We start from the raw sequence: 17,187 nt of genomic DNA, 5'->3' as shown, positions 1-17,187 counted from the left end.
GCAACTTGTGAGAGGAAAAAAAGGGAATGTGGGAAAAGGATCAATAAACTTCATAAATAAGGCACAACAACAAAAATGATAAAAACCGTTAGAAAGTCAAAATAATGAATGCCCCGCCCTAGCGAGTCCTGCTTGTACTCATGCACCAAGAGTTGCAGCTCAATAATGAAAGGTCACATAAAAATCTAGCTTATTTGCAACTACTCAAAAATTTGAGATTTGTTTGTACTAAGAAAAAGAAGGAAAAAAAAGTTAAAGCACTCCCAATGCTTTCGAGAATATGCATTAGTCCAGACATGGTCAGCAACAATACTCAGGTAGGCTGTGGCATTGCAACGATGCTCAATTGGTACCAAGGGGCCCAAAGAGTGCCTAGAAAATATTCCCCACACCATGACACCACCACCACCAGCCTGAACCGTTGATACAAGGCAGGATGGATCCATGCTTTCATGTTGTTGACACCAAATTCTGACCCTACCATCCAAATGTCGCTGCAGAAATCGAGACTCATCAGACCAGGCAACGTTTTACCAATCTTCTACTGTCCAATTTCGATGAGCTTGTGCAAATTGTAGCCTCAGTATCCTGTTCTTAGCTGAAAGGAGTGGTACCCGGTGTGGTCTTCTGCTGCTGTAGCCCATCTGCCTCAAAGTTCGACGTACTGTGCGTTCAGAGATGCTCTTCTGCTTACCTTGGTTGTAACGGGTGGCGATTTCAGTCACTGTTGCCTTTCTATCAGCTTGAACCAGTCTGCCCATTCTCCTCTGACCTCTGGCATCAACAAGGCATTTCCGCCCACAGAACTACCGCTCACTGGATGTTTTTTCTTTTTCGGACCATTCTCTGTAAACCCTAGAGATGGTTGTGGGTGAAAATCCCAGTAGATCAGCAGTTTCTGAAATACTCAGACCAGCCCTTCTGGCACCAACAACCATGCCACGTTCAAAAGCACTCAAATCACCTTTCTTCCCCCATATTGATGCTCGGTTTGAACTGCAGGAGATTGTCTTGGCCATGTCTACATGCCTAAATGCACTGAGTTGCCGCCATGTGATTGGCTGATTAGAAATTAAGTGTTAACGAGCAGTTGGACAGGTGTACCTAATAAAGTGGCCGGTGAGTATATATATATATATATATATATATATATATATATATATATATATATATAAACAAACAAAAATTGCAAAGCAGCACAGCCTTCAAGAAAAAAAGGTTCAGACGGGTGCTATCCCAATACTCTTACCCAAAGAGTATAGATATAGAAGCAAAAAAGTGGCAGCACTCCAAGGAATCGTGGAAAAATGTGTGAGGTTTATTCCATCTCTAGCAACGTTTCAGCTGTTAATCAGCCTTTGTCAAGCCTTGACAAAGGCTGATTAACAGCTAAAACGTTGCTAGAGATGGAATAAACCTCACACTTTTTTCCACGATTCCTTGGAGTGCTGCCACTTTTTTGCTTCTATATATATATATATAGTGAAAAAAAGGAAAGCACACAGATAACAATAAGTGTGGGTACACCAAACCGGTCAACATACAAAAAATAAGGATTTACAGCACTCCAAAATTGAAAAATTGTACAGACCCATTTAATCTAAAGTATAGGTGCTACCAATCCTTATAAAGAAAACTGTTTTCTGCCTTCACTAATACAAAACGGCACCATGTACAAAGTGACCATAACACAATAGGGAAAAGACATGTTATGTTCTTTTTGTGATGAAGGGGCATTCCCATTTGGGCATAAACAATTTAATTCATCTGCCATTTATATACATTTCTTCAATTGAATGTTTTAAAGATAATTTGTTCCTTAGAAACAAAAAATATGTCTATGGATACAACCACACCCTGGCAGTGGTGGCCATATATTCACTATTGAGCCCTATCAGGCCACCTGAATTCAGCAATGATTACCACATTCTGACTGTTGCACATGCAATATACTCCCGGCCATTTATATGGAAAAACAATTTGTTTTATTTGTGCAATCACTCTAGTAGTGGTGGTCATCTCCAAGGAGAGCTATCTACTATTTTTAAGAGACCATATGACTGCATTTATTAAATATCATCTTCAAATGGGTACATATTTTATTTATTTTTAAATAACATCTAAGGAAAGAAATGTATGCACATGGCAGATGAATTAAATGAAATGTCAATGCCCAGTGGGTAAGACCCAAAGTAACTAATTAAAATAAACTATATGCTGTCCATTAAATAAAAACATTTAAAATGAAAATTCTTTGAAAATGTTTCATTATTTTCTAGCCCTGTGTGTGACAAAAATACACCAAAACACAAAAGTTATAGTTTACCTATATTAAAATCAACTACAGATGAATACCATATAATGAAAAAGTTTTTCTTAAACTTTGTTAAAATAATGCATACTATTTTATAGTGTTTTCTAATCAACTCTGTAGGTAGGTAGCCATTATATGCACTTTGTATTGTTTTCTGTACTATATTTAGTATTATAAGAAATGCTCTCACATTAGTTACTTTTTATTTTTACCCTAACAAACCAACTTCCATATCATTGATATTGAATATATGAATACAACTTGGTTGAGTTTGAAGTGTAAAGTGATTTAAGGCTGCATGTCTTACTGCATACTGACACTTCTGTGTAAACATATCACAAGCGGCACTAGATCTAATATGCATTGTATAACCATTATTGATATTTGATCTGTATCTGCTGTAACTTCAATCAGAGACTTTCTTTCTACATAGTCCTCAAATGAACTAGTGACATACTGAGTTCCCGTCAGTAGAAATGTCTTTTTAAAATAAATAAACTACGGATTTAAAAATCTAACAATTTGCCAGTGAATAATAATAAATCTTCTTTACGAATGTCTCTACATGCACTTTTTGTTTTCTTAAAGGTTCCAACAGATATCTGTTTGTAGAACTGCTAAGACATATACTGTATACATCAGGCCAGAACACACAGATGTTTCTCATGGACAACAATGTGGATTGTTCCAAACTGAAATTACACTGTTTTTAATAACAAACATTCAGCTGCTGAATCTGATTATAAGATAAAAGACACAATAATCCCTTTAATTTGTTTATGTTTTAAAAAAAAAGAGTATTATTCTAGGGTCTATCAGCACTATCACTGGGAAAATTAGAATAATCCCCTGTGGAAGTTGAAACAGATTAGATGCTTGGGTACTTAAATACTGGTTGTTGTAGGCTTTTTCCAGTTCTGTAAATCTCTAAGGATCCCATTCAAGAAGCTGAAGATCCCACTGAGGCTCATGAAACACTATCATTAAACTTGTTGGCCGTGTTCTAGAGGTGGTGGCCATTATCACTAATTAATTCATAGGACCCTTGAAACAGTTACCCCTCTCTGAAATGTGCGCTGTTGCCAATGACTTGTCCAAGTGATTGATGCTTTTGAAAGCATTTTAAGAACACATTATAAAGTTAATTCTTAAATAGTAATTCAAACTTGGAAGTAATTTGACTACATTTGGCTTGGACATGTTGTCTGATGTAATTGTTGGTTCTGTGATTGTTGTCCCTTTCCTTTGCCCTTTGCTAGTGTTTCTATAAGAACAGGATAATATTAAAAGTAACATGCTGGGTGATAAGAACTACTCTGCCAATTAGACCTTAAATTGAATCTGACATATGAGTAAGCTATGTATGCAGAAATGGGAAACATTTCACTCTTTCCCCTCAATTGCCTTAAGTATGGCCATGCAGGCGCTAACAATCTCAACGCTTTCGAAGAAGACTTTATTTACAGAGAGCTGTTGGGTTTCAACCTTTTCAATCCCATACTTTTCACATAAAATGGTAACGTAAAAGCATATAACTCAAAGGAAACCTACCACCACAAATCTACCTAAAAAGGTAGAACGGGTGATAGGTGCATGCATTGGACGTGAGGATAGCCCTTTTTAGAGCTAATCCTCATGTCCCCGGTATCTTTTTAAAATCTTTATTGCCCTAATATGTACATTTTCTAAAGAGGCTACTGGGGCGTGGAGTAGCCGGACACGAGGCTACACATCGCGGCTACTCCACGCCCAATAGCCTCTTTGTTCCTCCTACCCTGACATCTTCGGTGTGCAGCTCCTCGTAGCGATTGCTACGATGAGCTGCGAGCCAAAGATATCAGGAAGAACAAAGAGGCTACTGGGTCGTGGAGTAGCCGCGATGTGTAGCCTCGTGTCCGGCTACTCCACGCCCCAGTAGCCTCTTTAGAAAATGTACATATTAGAGCAATAAAGATTTAAAAAAGATAGCGGGGACATGAGGATTAGCTCTAAAAAGGGCTATCCTCACGTCCAATACATGCACCTATCACCCGTTCTATCTTTTTAGGTAGATTTGTGGTGGTAGGTTCCCTTTAAAATCAGCCACTGGTCAAAATAAAGACATCTCAGCTTATAACTTTAGGGTCAGTGAAGAGGCAGCACTCCTTGCAATAGTGAGAGGGGTGAAGCTTTATTCCATAAGAGGCGCCTCTTATGGAATAAAGCTTCACCCCTCTCACTATTTCAAGGAGTGCTGCCTCTTCACTGAACGTATTTTGGAGACCCTGGCCAAGGCATCACGTCTTCTGCACCCACCGTTAGCTGTGCTGCTCTGGATTTCCTATTTTTTAGCTTATAACTTTAGCCATCTTAAATTACGGATAATCAGTTATGTCCCTCTGCAGTGGACTATTATGTCTTTTGCCAATTGGGTTACATGGTAGAAAAGGAATAGATGCAAAGTATTTTCACATCCCTCTCTTGGCTTCTGCTGAGTGTATATGTCACTCAACAGAAGGGAGGTCCCCAGTGATGACCCTGTCCATATAAAGACAGCAATATCACTGAGGAAACACCCTTGACATAGCAGCCAATAACTGGCTTCTGCTGATGTTCACTGCTCCTCCAGCTTTCAGGGAGGAGGAACAGGACAATGTATCCCATTGTAAGTGCCTACAGTGGAATATGTGCTAATCCTCCATGGTAAGGACACGTTAGGAAGCCGCCTGATGTAAAAATGCAGTGTGAAAAGATAGTAAGAGGACTATGAGGACAGAATGGGCAATATGACACAGATGTCTACAGATCTAAAGATGTCTTGCAGGTTGGACTTGATTGATCTGCATTTTTTTAAAATCTTATATACCATCATACTATACTGTAAGTCTATGGTCCAGTAAACCACCATAGCCTAATGCATGTATCCATTTATATGGTACAATATTAAATTGCTGCATCCTCATGATATTCACCTTAAACTTCTCAAATGATCCCCTGAACCCCTAAGTGTTTCCAAATTACTTTTCCATAAGGGGTCAGCTATTATAATACTAGTAATATATTTAAGATTTGTGGATCATGCTGGAAGGATCATTGGTATAATATTAGGTTAACTTCTAGAAATAATAAATTATATGCATTATTTTATTAGTAGAAGTTTTCATCTAAATACTTAGTATTTTCACTATAAAAAGGGACACACCTGATAACACGGCAGTAATTTATTATTAAGGGCTATAACAGCAGTGTACCCTAAAATTATATGCCAAAAATATTAAATAATTTTCCTATATCTAAAAATAATGTCATTGTTGTTTTGCTCTGTTCTGCATTTAATATGGAAAAATTCTAATAAATGAATATGACACCTCCTTAGCTTTTTTTTTACAATTATATTTTTAATATAACGCACAGGAGGCTGCTACAAAGTAACAAGCTTGCCAATGTTTAAATGCTTTGACCCAGACATGGACAGAATATCTAGTAGAAAGTTCAGGGGGATCCACATATTTTATTGGAAAAGCTCAAAAGCTTCTTTTGTGTTCATAACAGACCCCATTTTCACTGACATCTGTTATACCATTTTAACGGTGAGTTAAACAGTTTGTATCCACACTGCAGGTCAAGTCATAAAAATATGTGAGCAGACCCTTAACTCCTTAGTACAGATAATGTGACTCTGATTACGAGAATATGAGTAGAGGAAATGCTTCAAATTCATTACAGGAAATTTTATTCCAATCTATTTCAGTGGAGAATACACAAAAATAAAGACAGGGAGATTTATCAAAACAACTGTAAGAAAAAAGTAGGACAAATGTCCACCTAAGCTAATGAGATGTAATTTTTGGACAATAAATGCGAATAAATGCTGAAACCAAATGTGTTGTTTTTTCTCCTTACATAGAACTTAACTTTATTGTTTAATCTTTTAAGGACTATTACCATATCCATAAAAACAAAAATCCTAAAAAACCTTGCCACATATTTTTAAAACAATGAATAACATTTTTTTAATACATTAACTGATGAAATAAAGGGAAAGTCCCCCAAACACCACCATTCCCTATCGACATCTGATAAAGTACAAACAAAACACTATATCACAAAGAAACCCACATATTTGGTATTGCCACGTCCATTACAATCTAAACAATAAATCATTATCATAATTGTACAGGTAAGGTGGACGCTGTTAAAGAAAAAAAAACTTGCCAAAAATTTACATCAGTGGGGTCAGGGACTCTCTAAGCAGACACCTCATGATTCCTCTGTGCTATAAGATTCTGTTTGCTTACAATGTGCTTACATTATCAGGGTCCAGGGTTTATCTACACTATTATTTAGCTTCTGAACATTTACTAGTATCTGCCACATAGAAAAAGAGAGATGAGAGATGATGAGATCCATGAGAAGATATACCACACACTGACACTCTGCTAACTAACCTATTACACACACTATTAGCTATACTATATCTCAGGTGTAAACACACTGTTAGCTCTTCTTTAACTCCTTCCCCTGCTATAAAGATTTTATCTTATCTGAAGCTTGTAGAGTAAGTCAGTGCATGTTGCTGCTGGCCAGCAGGAAGTGTCTGTGTGTGAGCTCATCTTGTAATGGAGGGGGGAAGAGCAGACAGTACACTGAATCCTGCAGACAGGAGAAGCTTATTTATGGTTGGATCCAGGGGCAACCGAAACTGTAAACACCAAGACTGATAGAGATGGTGAAATTATATCTGTGAAATGCTGTATTTTTTGCAAATATTAGTGAATTAGAGAATGTGTTATTTTATTATCTTGAGTATTTAATAATCCTGTCTTCATGGGAATACCCGTTTAAAGGAGGAAGCAAAATGAAAAAGTGCAGCATGCTTAGCTTTCAATCCAATGTTTCCTAGTGGATAAGAAAGAGGCCAAAAGGATTTCTCCATCTACTAGTACAAGTCTATGGACACATTTAGTGTATTTGCATCTATAACATGTAAATACTGTCTGACTTTTATATTGAAATGCTATAATCATCATTCTTATAATTTGCAATTACAATATGTAAGGCTCGAATTCTATATTTTCCCTAACTAAGACTTAATAATATATATTATACTTTTGACAGATAATTCCTGCTGTTTTTATAAGGAATATCAGTTACAAATTATTTCAATGCTTTGAGGAATTATCACACATTTCTGCATAAGCGCTTAAGACTCGCACAAAATGTAAAACAATTATGTGACACTGTAATTACCGGTTCTATTATTCACATTGCAAATATCAAAATCAAATGTTCACTTCCTTCCTGACATTTACGCTAATTGAAGACATTAAAATGAATCCACCTCTGGCGACTTCACATTTCAGCATATCCACATTCTGAACATGTAAGTTTAAAACTTAAACATTTTTAGAGCTAAAATATTAAGAAATGGAAAATGAGGGCGACAACAGCTGTTGTCACTGAAATATCCCAGGTTTATAAATGTCAAATCTCTTATCTTTAAAATAGGGAATATTTTACTAATGTGTAGAAAAACAACAAATGCTGAATCTTGCTTAAATTATTGTAATCAGGAACTTATTACAGCTTAAAGTAAAAGTAGGTGGTATACTTTTATCATATTAGTATTATACATTGTGCATACAGACCTAAAAAAAGATGGTGAACACTTCTCAAGCAGTGCAGGGTGCACCAGATAATACGTAGAAGACGGTGGCGCACCCGGCATAATCGTGAGGCAAAATGCACTTAGTGTAGTTAATCTCACTTTTGATAAATCTGGGCCATTGTGAACAAATGTTTGACAGGTCCAGCAAAGCAAAGTACAGTTTAAAACATATACATTTATTAGTTGTATAGTTAAAAATCACCAAAAACAATACACACAAAGTGAGAAAGTGCTGAGCAAAAGTTCCTAAAAAAAGCAACAGATCATCATTGACAGTATGGAAAACAAAAAGAGAATTAAGTACCATAAAAACTAGTATTACCATACATACAGTGGGTATTGAATGTATTCAGACCCCTTTAAATTTTTCATTCTGTTTCATTGCAGCCAATTGGTAAGGACAAAGTCCTTTTTTTTTGCTCATTAACGCTGCACCCCATCTTGACAGAACAAAAAAACAGAAATGTAGATATTTTTGCTAATTTATTAAACAAGAAAAATGTAAATATCGCATGGTCATAAGTATTCAGACTCATTGCTCAGTAGTGAGGAGAATGAGCTGTTGAGCTAGTAAAGCCACAAGTCTTCTTGGGAATGATGCCATTCTAGTATTTCACACCTGATTTTGGGAATCCTCTGCCATTCTTCCTTGCAGATCCTCTCCATTTCCCTCAGGTTGGATGGTGAACGTTGGATAGCTATTTTCAAGTCTCTACAGAGAACTTTGGCCCAGTGCGTGGTCCAGAGCACTCTGGAAGAGCTTTCCATCCAGAATATCTCTGTATTTGGCCACATTTATCTTTTCTTCAATTTCAACCAGTTGTCCTCTCCCTGCAGCTGAAAAAACACCCCCATAGCATAATGCTGCCACCACCATGTGTCACTGTTGGGATTGTATTCAGCAGTGATGAGCAGTACCCGGTTTTCTCCACACATACCACTTAGAATTCACACCAAAAAGTTTGATCTTTGTCTCATCAGACCAGAGAATCTTATTTTTCATAGTCTGGGAGTCCTTCATGGGTTTTTTTTGCAAACTGTATGCAACTTTCATATGTCTTGCACTGAGGAGAGAATGAGCTCTTTGGGCAGTTCCTTAGACCTCATGATTCTCATCCGCTCTGACATTCAATGTGAGCTGTGAGGTCTTATATAGACAGGTGTGTGACTTTTCTTATTAAGTCCAGTTAGTTTAATTAAACACAGCTGGACTCCTCTGAAGGAGTAGAACAATCTCATGGAGAATCAGAAGGAAATGGCATGCGGGCAAGGGTGGTTTCACATTGGCGTTTCTTTTTTTCACATAAATGATTTATCACTGAATCTATTTTAACTTCCTAGATTCAGTGATTTTTTTACCTTACTGAACCATTCTTTTCAAAGGGTTTTTTTAAACTTCAGTTTGTTTCCGCTTACCCAATATTATTGGTGAATACAAAGAGAACAGGTTCTAAACTGACCACAGATCAGTGAAAAAAAGTTTAAAAAAGCCCACTAAAAAGAATGGTTCAGTAAGGAATCAGTGAAAAATCACTGAAGCCAGGAATCAAAGACCAATCTGTATGTGCCCATAAGTCAAAATGGATTCAGTAGAAAATCACTGATGTGAAGAAAATGTTTTTCTTCTTTAATAAATTACCAGAAGCAAAAATATCTACATTTTTTCTGTCAAGATGGGGTATAGAGTGCACTTTAATGAGCAAAAAAAAGAACTTTTTTGTTCTTACCAATTGGCTACTATGAAACAAAGAGTGAATTCCTTAGTGAATACTTATCCTCTGCAATCCCATTGTGTTAACTGCCATACTAACAAGGGAAGTCCCACAAAACGTGGGGCCTTTCATCAATTTTGGCACAGGGTCCGTGTTTTTGGCACAAAAATCATGCAGTAAATTAGACTGGGATGTTAGATTTTGGGGCAGGAGGTTAATGAATTAAACCAACTCCACATTCATGAAGGTATAATAGTACTCCATAGACCACCTTTTTGCAGCTCTAAGTGTACGCCAAAAAAGAGTGTTGATAACAAGGATTAGGGACTGGCATAAAAATTACAACTCCAAAACTTACATCCACATTGAAGAGGAAATCCTAGGCAGACCTCTAACCCAAACTCTATTTCTAGATCACCTAGAAATACGAAACCCCCCTTATACAGGCGGTGATTAACACCTGGTCGACATCCTCAAAAACTCCTGGAATAGTGGAAATACCCTCCCCATTAAAAAAATCTGAGGTCTTTTAGGCTTGGAGGATGCAATTTTCACACAGTGGCCTCTACCCCAGGCATTAATGGGCGATAAAGCTCAAAGATCAAAGACAATTTTAAAAAATTATTAAAAATAGGCCCCTTTGACAGAAAATTAACATGGTTCGAAGAACTTCTGACCACAATCTCACCACTTCCCAAACTCACATCCACTGTCTACAAAAAATTAATAGACCTGAACAGCACTTCCAATCCACAATACATTGTGGCAAAGGAAAAAGAACTACAGATACAACTTGAACCCGAGGAAATCAAACACATTCTTAAAACCAGCTGTGGCCCCTCAAAGTGCATCACCATGCAGGAAACAAACTTGAAACTCAAACACCTTGTACCCTACACAAGTTCAATAGTCCAGACACTTGCTGGAGACGCGACTCAGACATTGACTCTCTCAGATATGGTGGGAATGTGAAAAAATAAAACCTTTCTGGTCCAAAGTGGACTCCATAATCCGTAAAATCTGCCCGAAGTCTCCACACATCACTCCTAAACTCCTCCTCCTGAATGTCAACCTGAACTCACACACCAAAAATGAACTCGGCAAGCTTTTCTACCTCCTCCTACTAATGGCCAAATCCCTTATCCTGCTTATCCTGGATCAACAAAATTGCACAAATTGCTAGATTGAAAGAGCTTAGCGCCTATGTTGATAAACTAGAAGTGCAGGAAAAATTATGGGATTTCAAAGGCATAAATGTCGGAAATGGAACAATATTTTAGCGCTGACATTTCATAAATCAGGCACAACAGGCTCAAGGGGAATAAAATACAAAACACTGCCCAAAATTCAATAATAAATGTCCTCCAGTGTCCCTAACAACCCAGAACCACCTTGATGCATTTCATGTAGAGCATCAGGGGGAAAAGAAGGTATATTTAAGGGAGCAAATATACAAAGGAATGTAACAACAGGTGTTGTAACAAAAGTGTTCACTTGTAAGGCTATCAGCTATAATGGCAATGGTTCTTTATTTACTAAGAAGGAGTAAAGACATTTTTGCCTTTACACAAATACATATTAAACATAGGTCATAGGGTACAAGTACATGACTTCACTAGAGTCCAAGAGAAACTGTAACCACTTTGTAATCCTATATTTTCTATGCTACCATAATTCTATATAATTGGTCCATGTGACTCTGAAATGATCAAGTTACAAGAAAAAAAAGCCTTATTAACTTAACATGCTGTCTAATTCATCTACCAGTAAATAATGTTTGTCTAGCAGAGTAATTCACTATGCAGACCAATTCCCTCAGAAACCCTCACTATGTATTTGACACATGTTAATAAGAAATTTCGCAGCATTGACCCGTTGTTTATCTACAACCAGGATATAACAGTCCCAAATCAGTTTTGTCAAAATAAATTTAAGCCCTTTACACATCTTCTAGGATTCTGTGGACCTGCTTGTCTGTTCACTGGTGAACTGATCCAGGAAATATACCAGATGTTCTAAACGTTATTTCCTCCTGTGTCCAAAACACTATCCAACAAAAATGATTGCACTCCAAATATTCATAGTAGCTGCCCCATTAGCTTCTTAGAACTGCCAGTTTCTCAGTAATGCATCAAAATGTGGTGAAAGAGTAGAACACCATATCCCCAATGAGAGAGACTAAGAGTGCCTCAGTATATGGAGTAAGTAGCTGATATGTTGGTTGTAGCTTATTGCCTATGCACTTCAAATAGCTGTCACTTGGCTGACCACTAATTCTCCTGACTCCTAGTCACACCTGTATACCTGCAGGGGTTAATGGATTGAATATAATAAGATCGATCTCGAACAATTTTTTCTTTAGGCTATTTGCACACATTGCGGATTGTCATCCTGAAAATACACATGTAAATCCGCATTAAATCCATTTCATGCAAATGTGTGTTATCTGTAGTGCATTTACATTCATTATTTCCGCGTGCTTTTTTTAAAATCTTTTTTTCACCTGATAAAATCTGCGGCACTAGTATTTCATGCATTTTCACATGTTCATAGACTACAATGTAAAAAAGACACATGCAAAATTCTGCAAGGACCATAAGAAAAGTGACATGATCATTATTTAAGTTTCTTTTCTCATTAAAGAACAATTTGATTGGAATAAAAAATGCATTGCATTACTTATTCTAAATCCCATACACTTTAATGCTACTGTATTACACTGGAAATCTCTAAAAACTAAATCTCTGCATAAAATCTGCATGTAATCCACAGCGTATATTCATAGACTTAGTGTCTAGGGGTCCCTATTCAAATATGATAAGGTCAGCTGGGGAGGTCAGTTTGCTGGGAGCACAATATAATGGAGAGCTTTTTGGTGGCAAAATAGGACAGGGTGCTGCTGGGGAGGGCAAAATATGGGGTGGGGGGGGCGGTGCTGTGCTTGCTTTGACAATGCACATATCTAAAAAAAATCGGAACAATACAGAGATTAGCATGGTCCCTGACACTTTTAAATAAAAAATACGAATAAAATGCCATTCTGTGTGATTGAATTTACTTACTCGATGATTTGTTACTTACTTATTTTTTTATATTGATATAAGGCTCAAAGTACAACTAAGGACCAGTAGCCACCAGATATGTACCATATCGGTAAGGACCAGAAGAACGCAGATATTTCCCAAATACTGGTAGCAGTGATGGCCTGAAGTGAGCTGATAACTCACAAATAGTGGCAACGGTAAGGACAGAAGTGAGCAGATATCTCACAAATGCTGCCACCAGTAAGGACCACAAGTAAGCAGATATCTCAAAAATACTGGTACCAGTGATGACCACAAGTAAGCAGATATCTCACAAATACTGGTACCAGTGATGATGACAAGTAAGCAGATATATAGGAAATTATTCCACCAAAAAGGACCAGAAGTGAGCAGACACCTCACAAATGCTGCCACCAGTAAGCACCAGAAGTAAGTTATTATTTCTTAATAATACTTTAAGTATGCTAAAGCAATGAAAAGTGGTATAAATTTAATTGAAGCTAAACAAAATGGTATGTCAAAATGTTTCTTTTTTGCTTAAATATACAGTTTATGGATTATTACTTTGCTTTCCAGCATGGTGTACTAAAAATGTATACTCGATGTCATATTGATATTGGTCCACCCCCTGAGTTTATATTCCATGGAAATGTTATAATATAAGCGGTAACAAATATTTACATAAAACAATTAACATACCTGCTTTGGTAGTCACTTTTAAAAGGTAGCCATCAAGATCAATATGAAACTGAGGTGTTTCATATGGAAGCGAAATCCGGGTGCCATTCCACTTAACTGCGAGATGCTGATGAAGGCTTATGGTGCTGCCTCCCAGTACTAGATCTACTGTCTTCGTCCATGAGAAAGAATGCGTCCGCCGAGCATCATTTTTTACTAAAACTTCAAATGCTGAGGTAGAAGATGAACAGTCTCTGGTCAAGACATACTGGCAAGTTCCTTGAAAGTTGAATGTTCGTCCATCGAAGGTATTGTAGTGGGGATCCCCAAATACAGTACATACTCCCGGTTCTGCATTACAAGTAAACGGTGATTAGATCACACATTTTATGTGTAACTATAAAAGTATTAAAGTTGTTTTCTGGTCCCTTAATTTTTGCTGCTGATACCCTATGCGCAAAGAGTGTTGGGCACCAAGACTAGACATTGATTAGTTATTCAGAATAAAGTGGCAGCACTGTGGTGCTGCAGCTCGGCTCTCATTCAGGCTTCTCTGCAGTTACCCCCTGCTGCCCTATCCAGTTTATGAAGCATTCTGCTTTATGCTTTCTTCAGCTGGTTGGGATATGCCATTGGTAAGAAAACCCCTTCAAAGAAGCTGCACAATATTTCCAGTGATAGAAATGATTTTAACAATTGCTGGCAATACAGTGATGTAGTGTGATGCTGTATAATCCTTCTCAAGATTGTAGAATCTTTATAAATTGTAGCAGTCCCTTATGCAGCTTATTTTACAGGAATTTGGTTTATAAGCTCAGGATTCCTTAGCCTGTAAGTTCCGTGGAGCAGGAGTGTAAATACTATGGGGTCCGCAGTGTCAGTGGGCCCCTTCACCCAACCTGACATGCTAAAGAGTGGAGGATGTGCACCATCTGTGAGGTGTATATGATATATGTGTATACGGTGTATGGTGTGTGTATATACTGTTTGTGCTTATATATGCTGTACATTTGTATATGGGAGTGTATGTTTGTTTGTATATGCTTTATATGTGTGTGCATGAGTGTATAAACATGTGATTGTAACTTGCATGTGTGGGTATACAAATATGTATAATTTTTAAGTGGGAATAGGGGCCCCATGCACAAGCCTACTATGGGGCCCTGCATCTCCTAGTTATGCCACTGTCATGGTGCTTCCTTCAGTAGTGTCGGATGATGGGCTCTCTAGTCACATAGATCCACTGACAACTATGATTTTTCACTTCCTCAATAAAATCTTGAATTTTTTGTGGATATACAACATTATGGAATAAACTTCAAACACAGTCCTCCACAATAATAATAATAATAATAATAATAATAATTCTTTATCATATTAATATAGAAGATCCACTATGTCTCATGATTTAATATTTTTCTCTTATCGCCTTCATCTGGTACAGGTTTAATAAAGTCCCATAAATGAAAGCTACAGTCCCCTTTGTGAAATGACTGAAAATGTCTAGAAGCCAGTGTCATGGTTTCTTGTATCAGATAAATGGCATCTAATGCTTCCAACAGACCGCCAGTACAGCCAGCATACTGTATGTTATGTTTTGCAAGTGATTAGATACAATTGATATATGACCAACCTTACATGTCTGCTCAGTAATTTTGGACATAAAGTTCACAGCTAATACATTTATTGTGGCCACATTTGAAAAAAAGGGTGGCTAGATGTAATCAGCCAATGTTCGTAATGTGTTTTGCATATATTGATGTGTTTACGCTGTGCAAACAATCCTTCTCATATTGATTCAATAATATTGGTCCGTTTGTAGCATAAATGTACTATGCTTTTCTAAGTTCTTAAATTTCTCGCAGGCCAGACATGTTGACCTGTGATAGGTTAGTCTGAGTCACATGTCCTTTTCCGAGGGATACATAGGGGCAGATTTATCAAGCTGTCTGAAAGTTAGAATATTTCCAGTTGCCCATGGCAACCAATCACAGCTTCCCTTTAAAATATTCATGAGCACTGGTAAAATGAAAGCTGAGCTGTGATTGGTTGCCATGGGCAACTGGAAATATTCTGACTTTCAGACACTTGATAAATCTGCTCCATAGTGTCTGATTAGATGAGCTCACAGCAGCAAAAAAAATTGTTTTTAGCCATTGTGTCACTCAATTCACTGTAATGTTCCACGTTTAAAAAGCTGTTTCAGAAATCAAAAATTGATGGACTATCTGTGCCGAACAGCTGCTCCGCCAGGTAAAAGCACATAGCAAATTTTGCAGTTACAACAATCTGGAAAAACCTAATAATTTAACAGCAGCTGATCATGACCGGTAATAACATAACAGAGAATGCCATTTAGATTTGATGAATGGCACCACCACTCATAGACAGATAGCTTGTATGCCTTGTATGTCTTTGTCCACTGAATTAATATTACTTTATGTTATTTTAAAATCAATGGAGCTTCACATACCCAATGATAGTACTACAGTCATACATGCTGCCAAACTAACCCCAAACTAGCTGTTTAATGTACATATAACTATTCCTCTGACATTTTTTGCCACTACTGTGCTGTTTTTCCAGGACTAGGATACCTGTGGCCATATCACCTAGTGCACAGCTTAGAAAGTCAGTGGTTACAGTTAGGGTTGGATTTAAAGGGAACTGGTCATCAGGAGCCCTTTTTTGGCTCCCCCATTTCCCCATATAGAATAGTATACACACTGTCAAAGAGTTTTTATAGTAAAAATGGCTTTTTCTGAATAAAGGATAAATTAGATCAAAGTTTACCTTTCTGTATGCAGAGAATCCCTAGTCCTATGGGAGTGGCCAGTGAGGAGTGGTTCCCCCAATCCTCTGGAAATGACTCTGTTATGTATCAATTTCAAATAAAAAAACCTCCTATGTCCCCCATATCTCATCCATCCATATCTTCCCCACTCAGGACATCATACATATCTGCCCCACTCCTCACTGGCCACTCCCATGGGACTAGGGAAACAGCTCTGCATACAGAATGGTAAACTTTGATCTAACTTAACTTTTTTTTCAGGAAAAAGCCACTTTAACTATAAGAACTTTTTGGCAATGTGTACACTATTCTCTATGGAGACATTAGGAGCCAGAAAAAGATCTCCTGATGACAGGTTCCCTTTAATACTAGTACAAGTGCTGCTTAACTGAGACTCATATGCTTAAAACTTTTGGCATATTTACTAATAAATGAAGAAGTGAAATTGAACTTACTCACTTTCAGTGCAAATTGGGCAACATCCCTTTCTATTTAGTATTTTCCCCTGTAAACAAAAAGATGGAGAAAAAAAAATATAAATCATAAAAATCTACCCACAGAGTATTTATACATGAATGCAGTGTCTGCTGATTGTGCTTTCTCTTCATATACAGAACAAATTAGTACAAATTAAATAAGATACAGACATTTTACCATACAGACTTTAAATCTATCACTATGATACTATGCAATGTAAAACACATATGGTGCATAGTAAAAATGCCACTAACACAGGCCTTGCAGCATTTATAAAGCACATTTTCATCATAGTTGGAAAGGCTTGAAATTTCCAAAACAAATCTTTAAATATGTTAGCATCTGCATCCACTCATGTCCTCCATTTTGCTGGTGCAAATTATTTCACAGTAGTATTTTAATCTGCAGTGTATTATGATTTCATCTTCTTTTATCATTATTGTTAATAACTAATAATATGGTAATAATAAATAGTACAATAAACATTCTAACTGAACAATTTGGTCCCTTTATTCAATAAT

At 37.1% G+C, this 17,187-nt stretch overlaps 1 protein-coding gene across 1 annotated transcript in view; it reads right to left on the bottom strand.

Moving 5' to 3' along the window:
* The window catches only part of BMPER (BMP binding endothelial regulator), a 159,355-nt gene that overhangs the window by 34,274 nt on the left and 107,894 nt on the right, over window positions 1–17,187 (bottom strand). The window contains exons 11-12 of the mRNA XM_072153266.1: window positions 16,649–16,694; window positions 13,417–13,746 (exon numbers count right to left, since the gene is read on the bottom strand). Of these exons, the coding sequence (XP_072009367.1) occupies window positions 13,417–13,746; window positions 16,649–16,694 (376 nt within the window). The remainder of the gene's footprint in view (window positions 1–13,416; window positions 13,747–16,648; window positions 16,695–17,187) is intronic.

Source organism: Engystomops pustulosus, chromosome 5, assembly GCF_040894005.1.
Source record: "Engystomops pustulosus chromosome 5, aEngPut4.maternal, whole genome shotgun sequence".
NCBI lineage: Eukaryota > Metazoa > Chordata > Amphibia > Anura > Leptodactylidae > Engystomops > Engystomops pustulosus.
The sequence above is the reverse complement of the archived record's forward strand: the minus strand, read 5'-3'. Positions and strand labels throughout refer to the sequence as shown.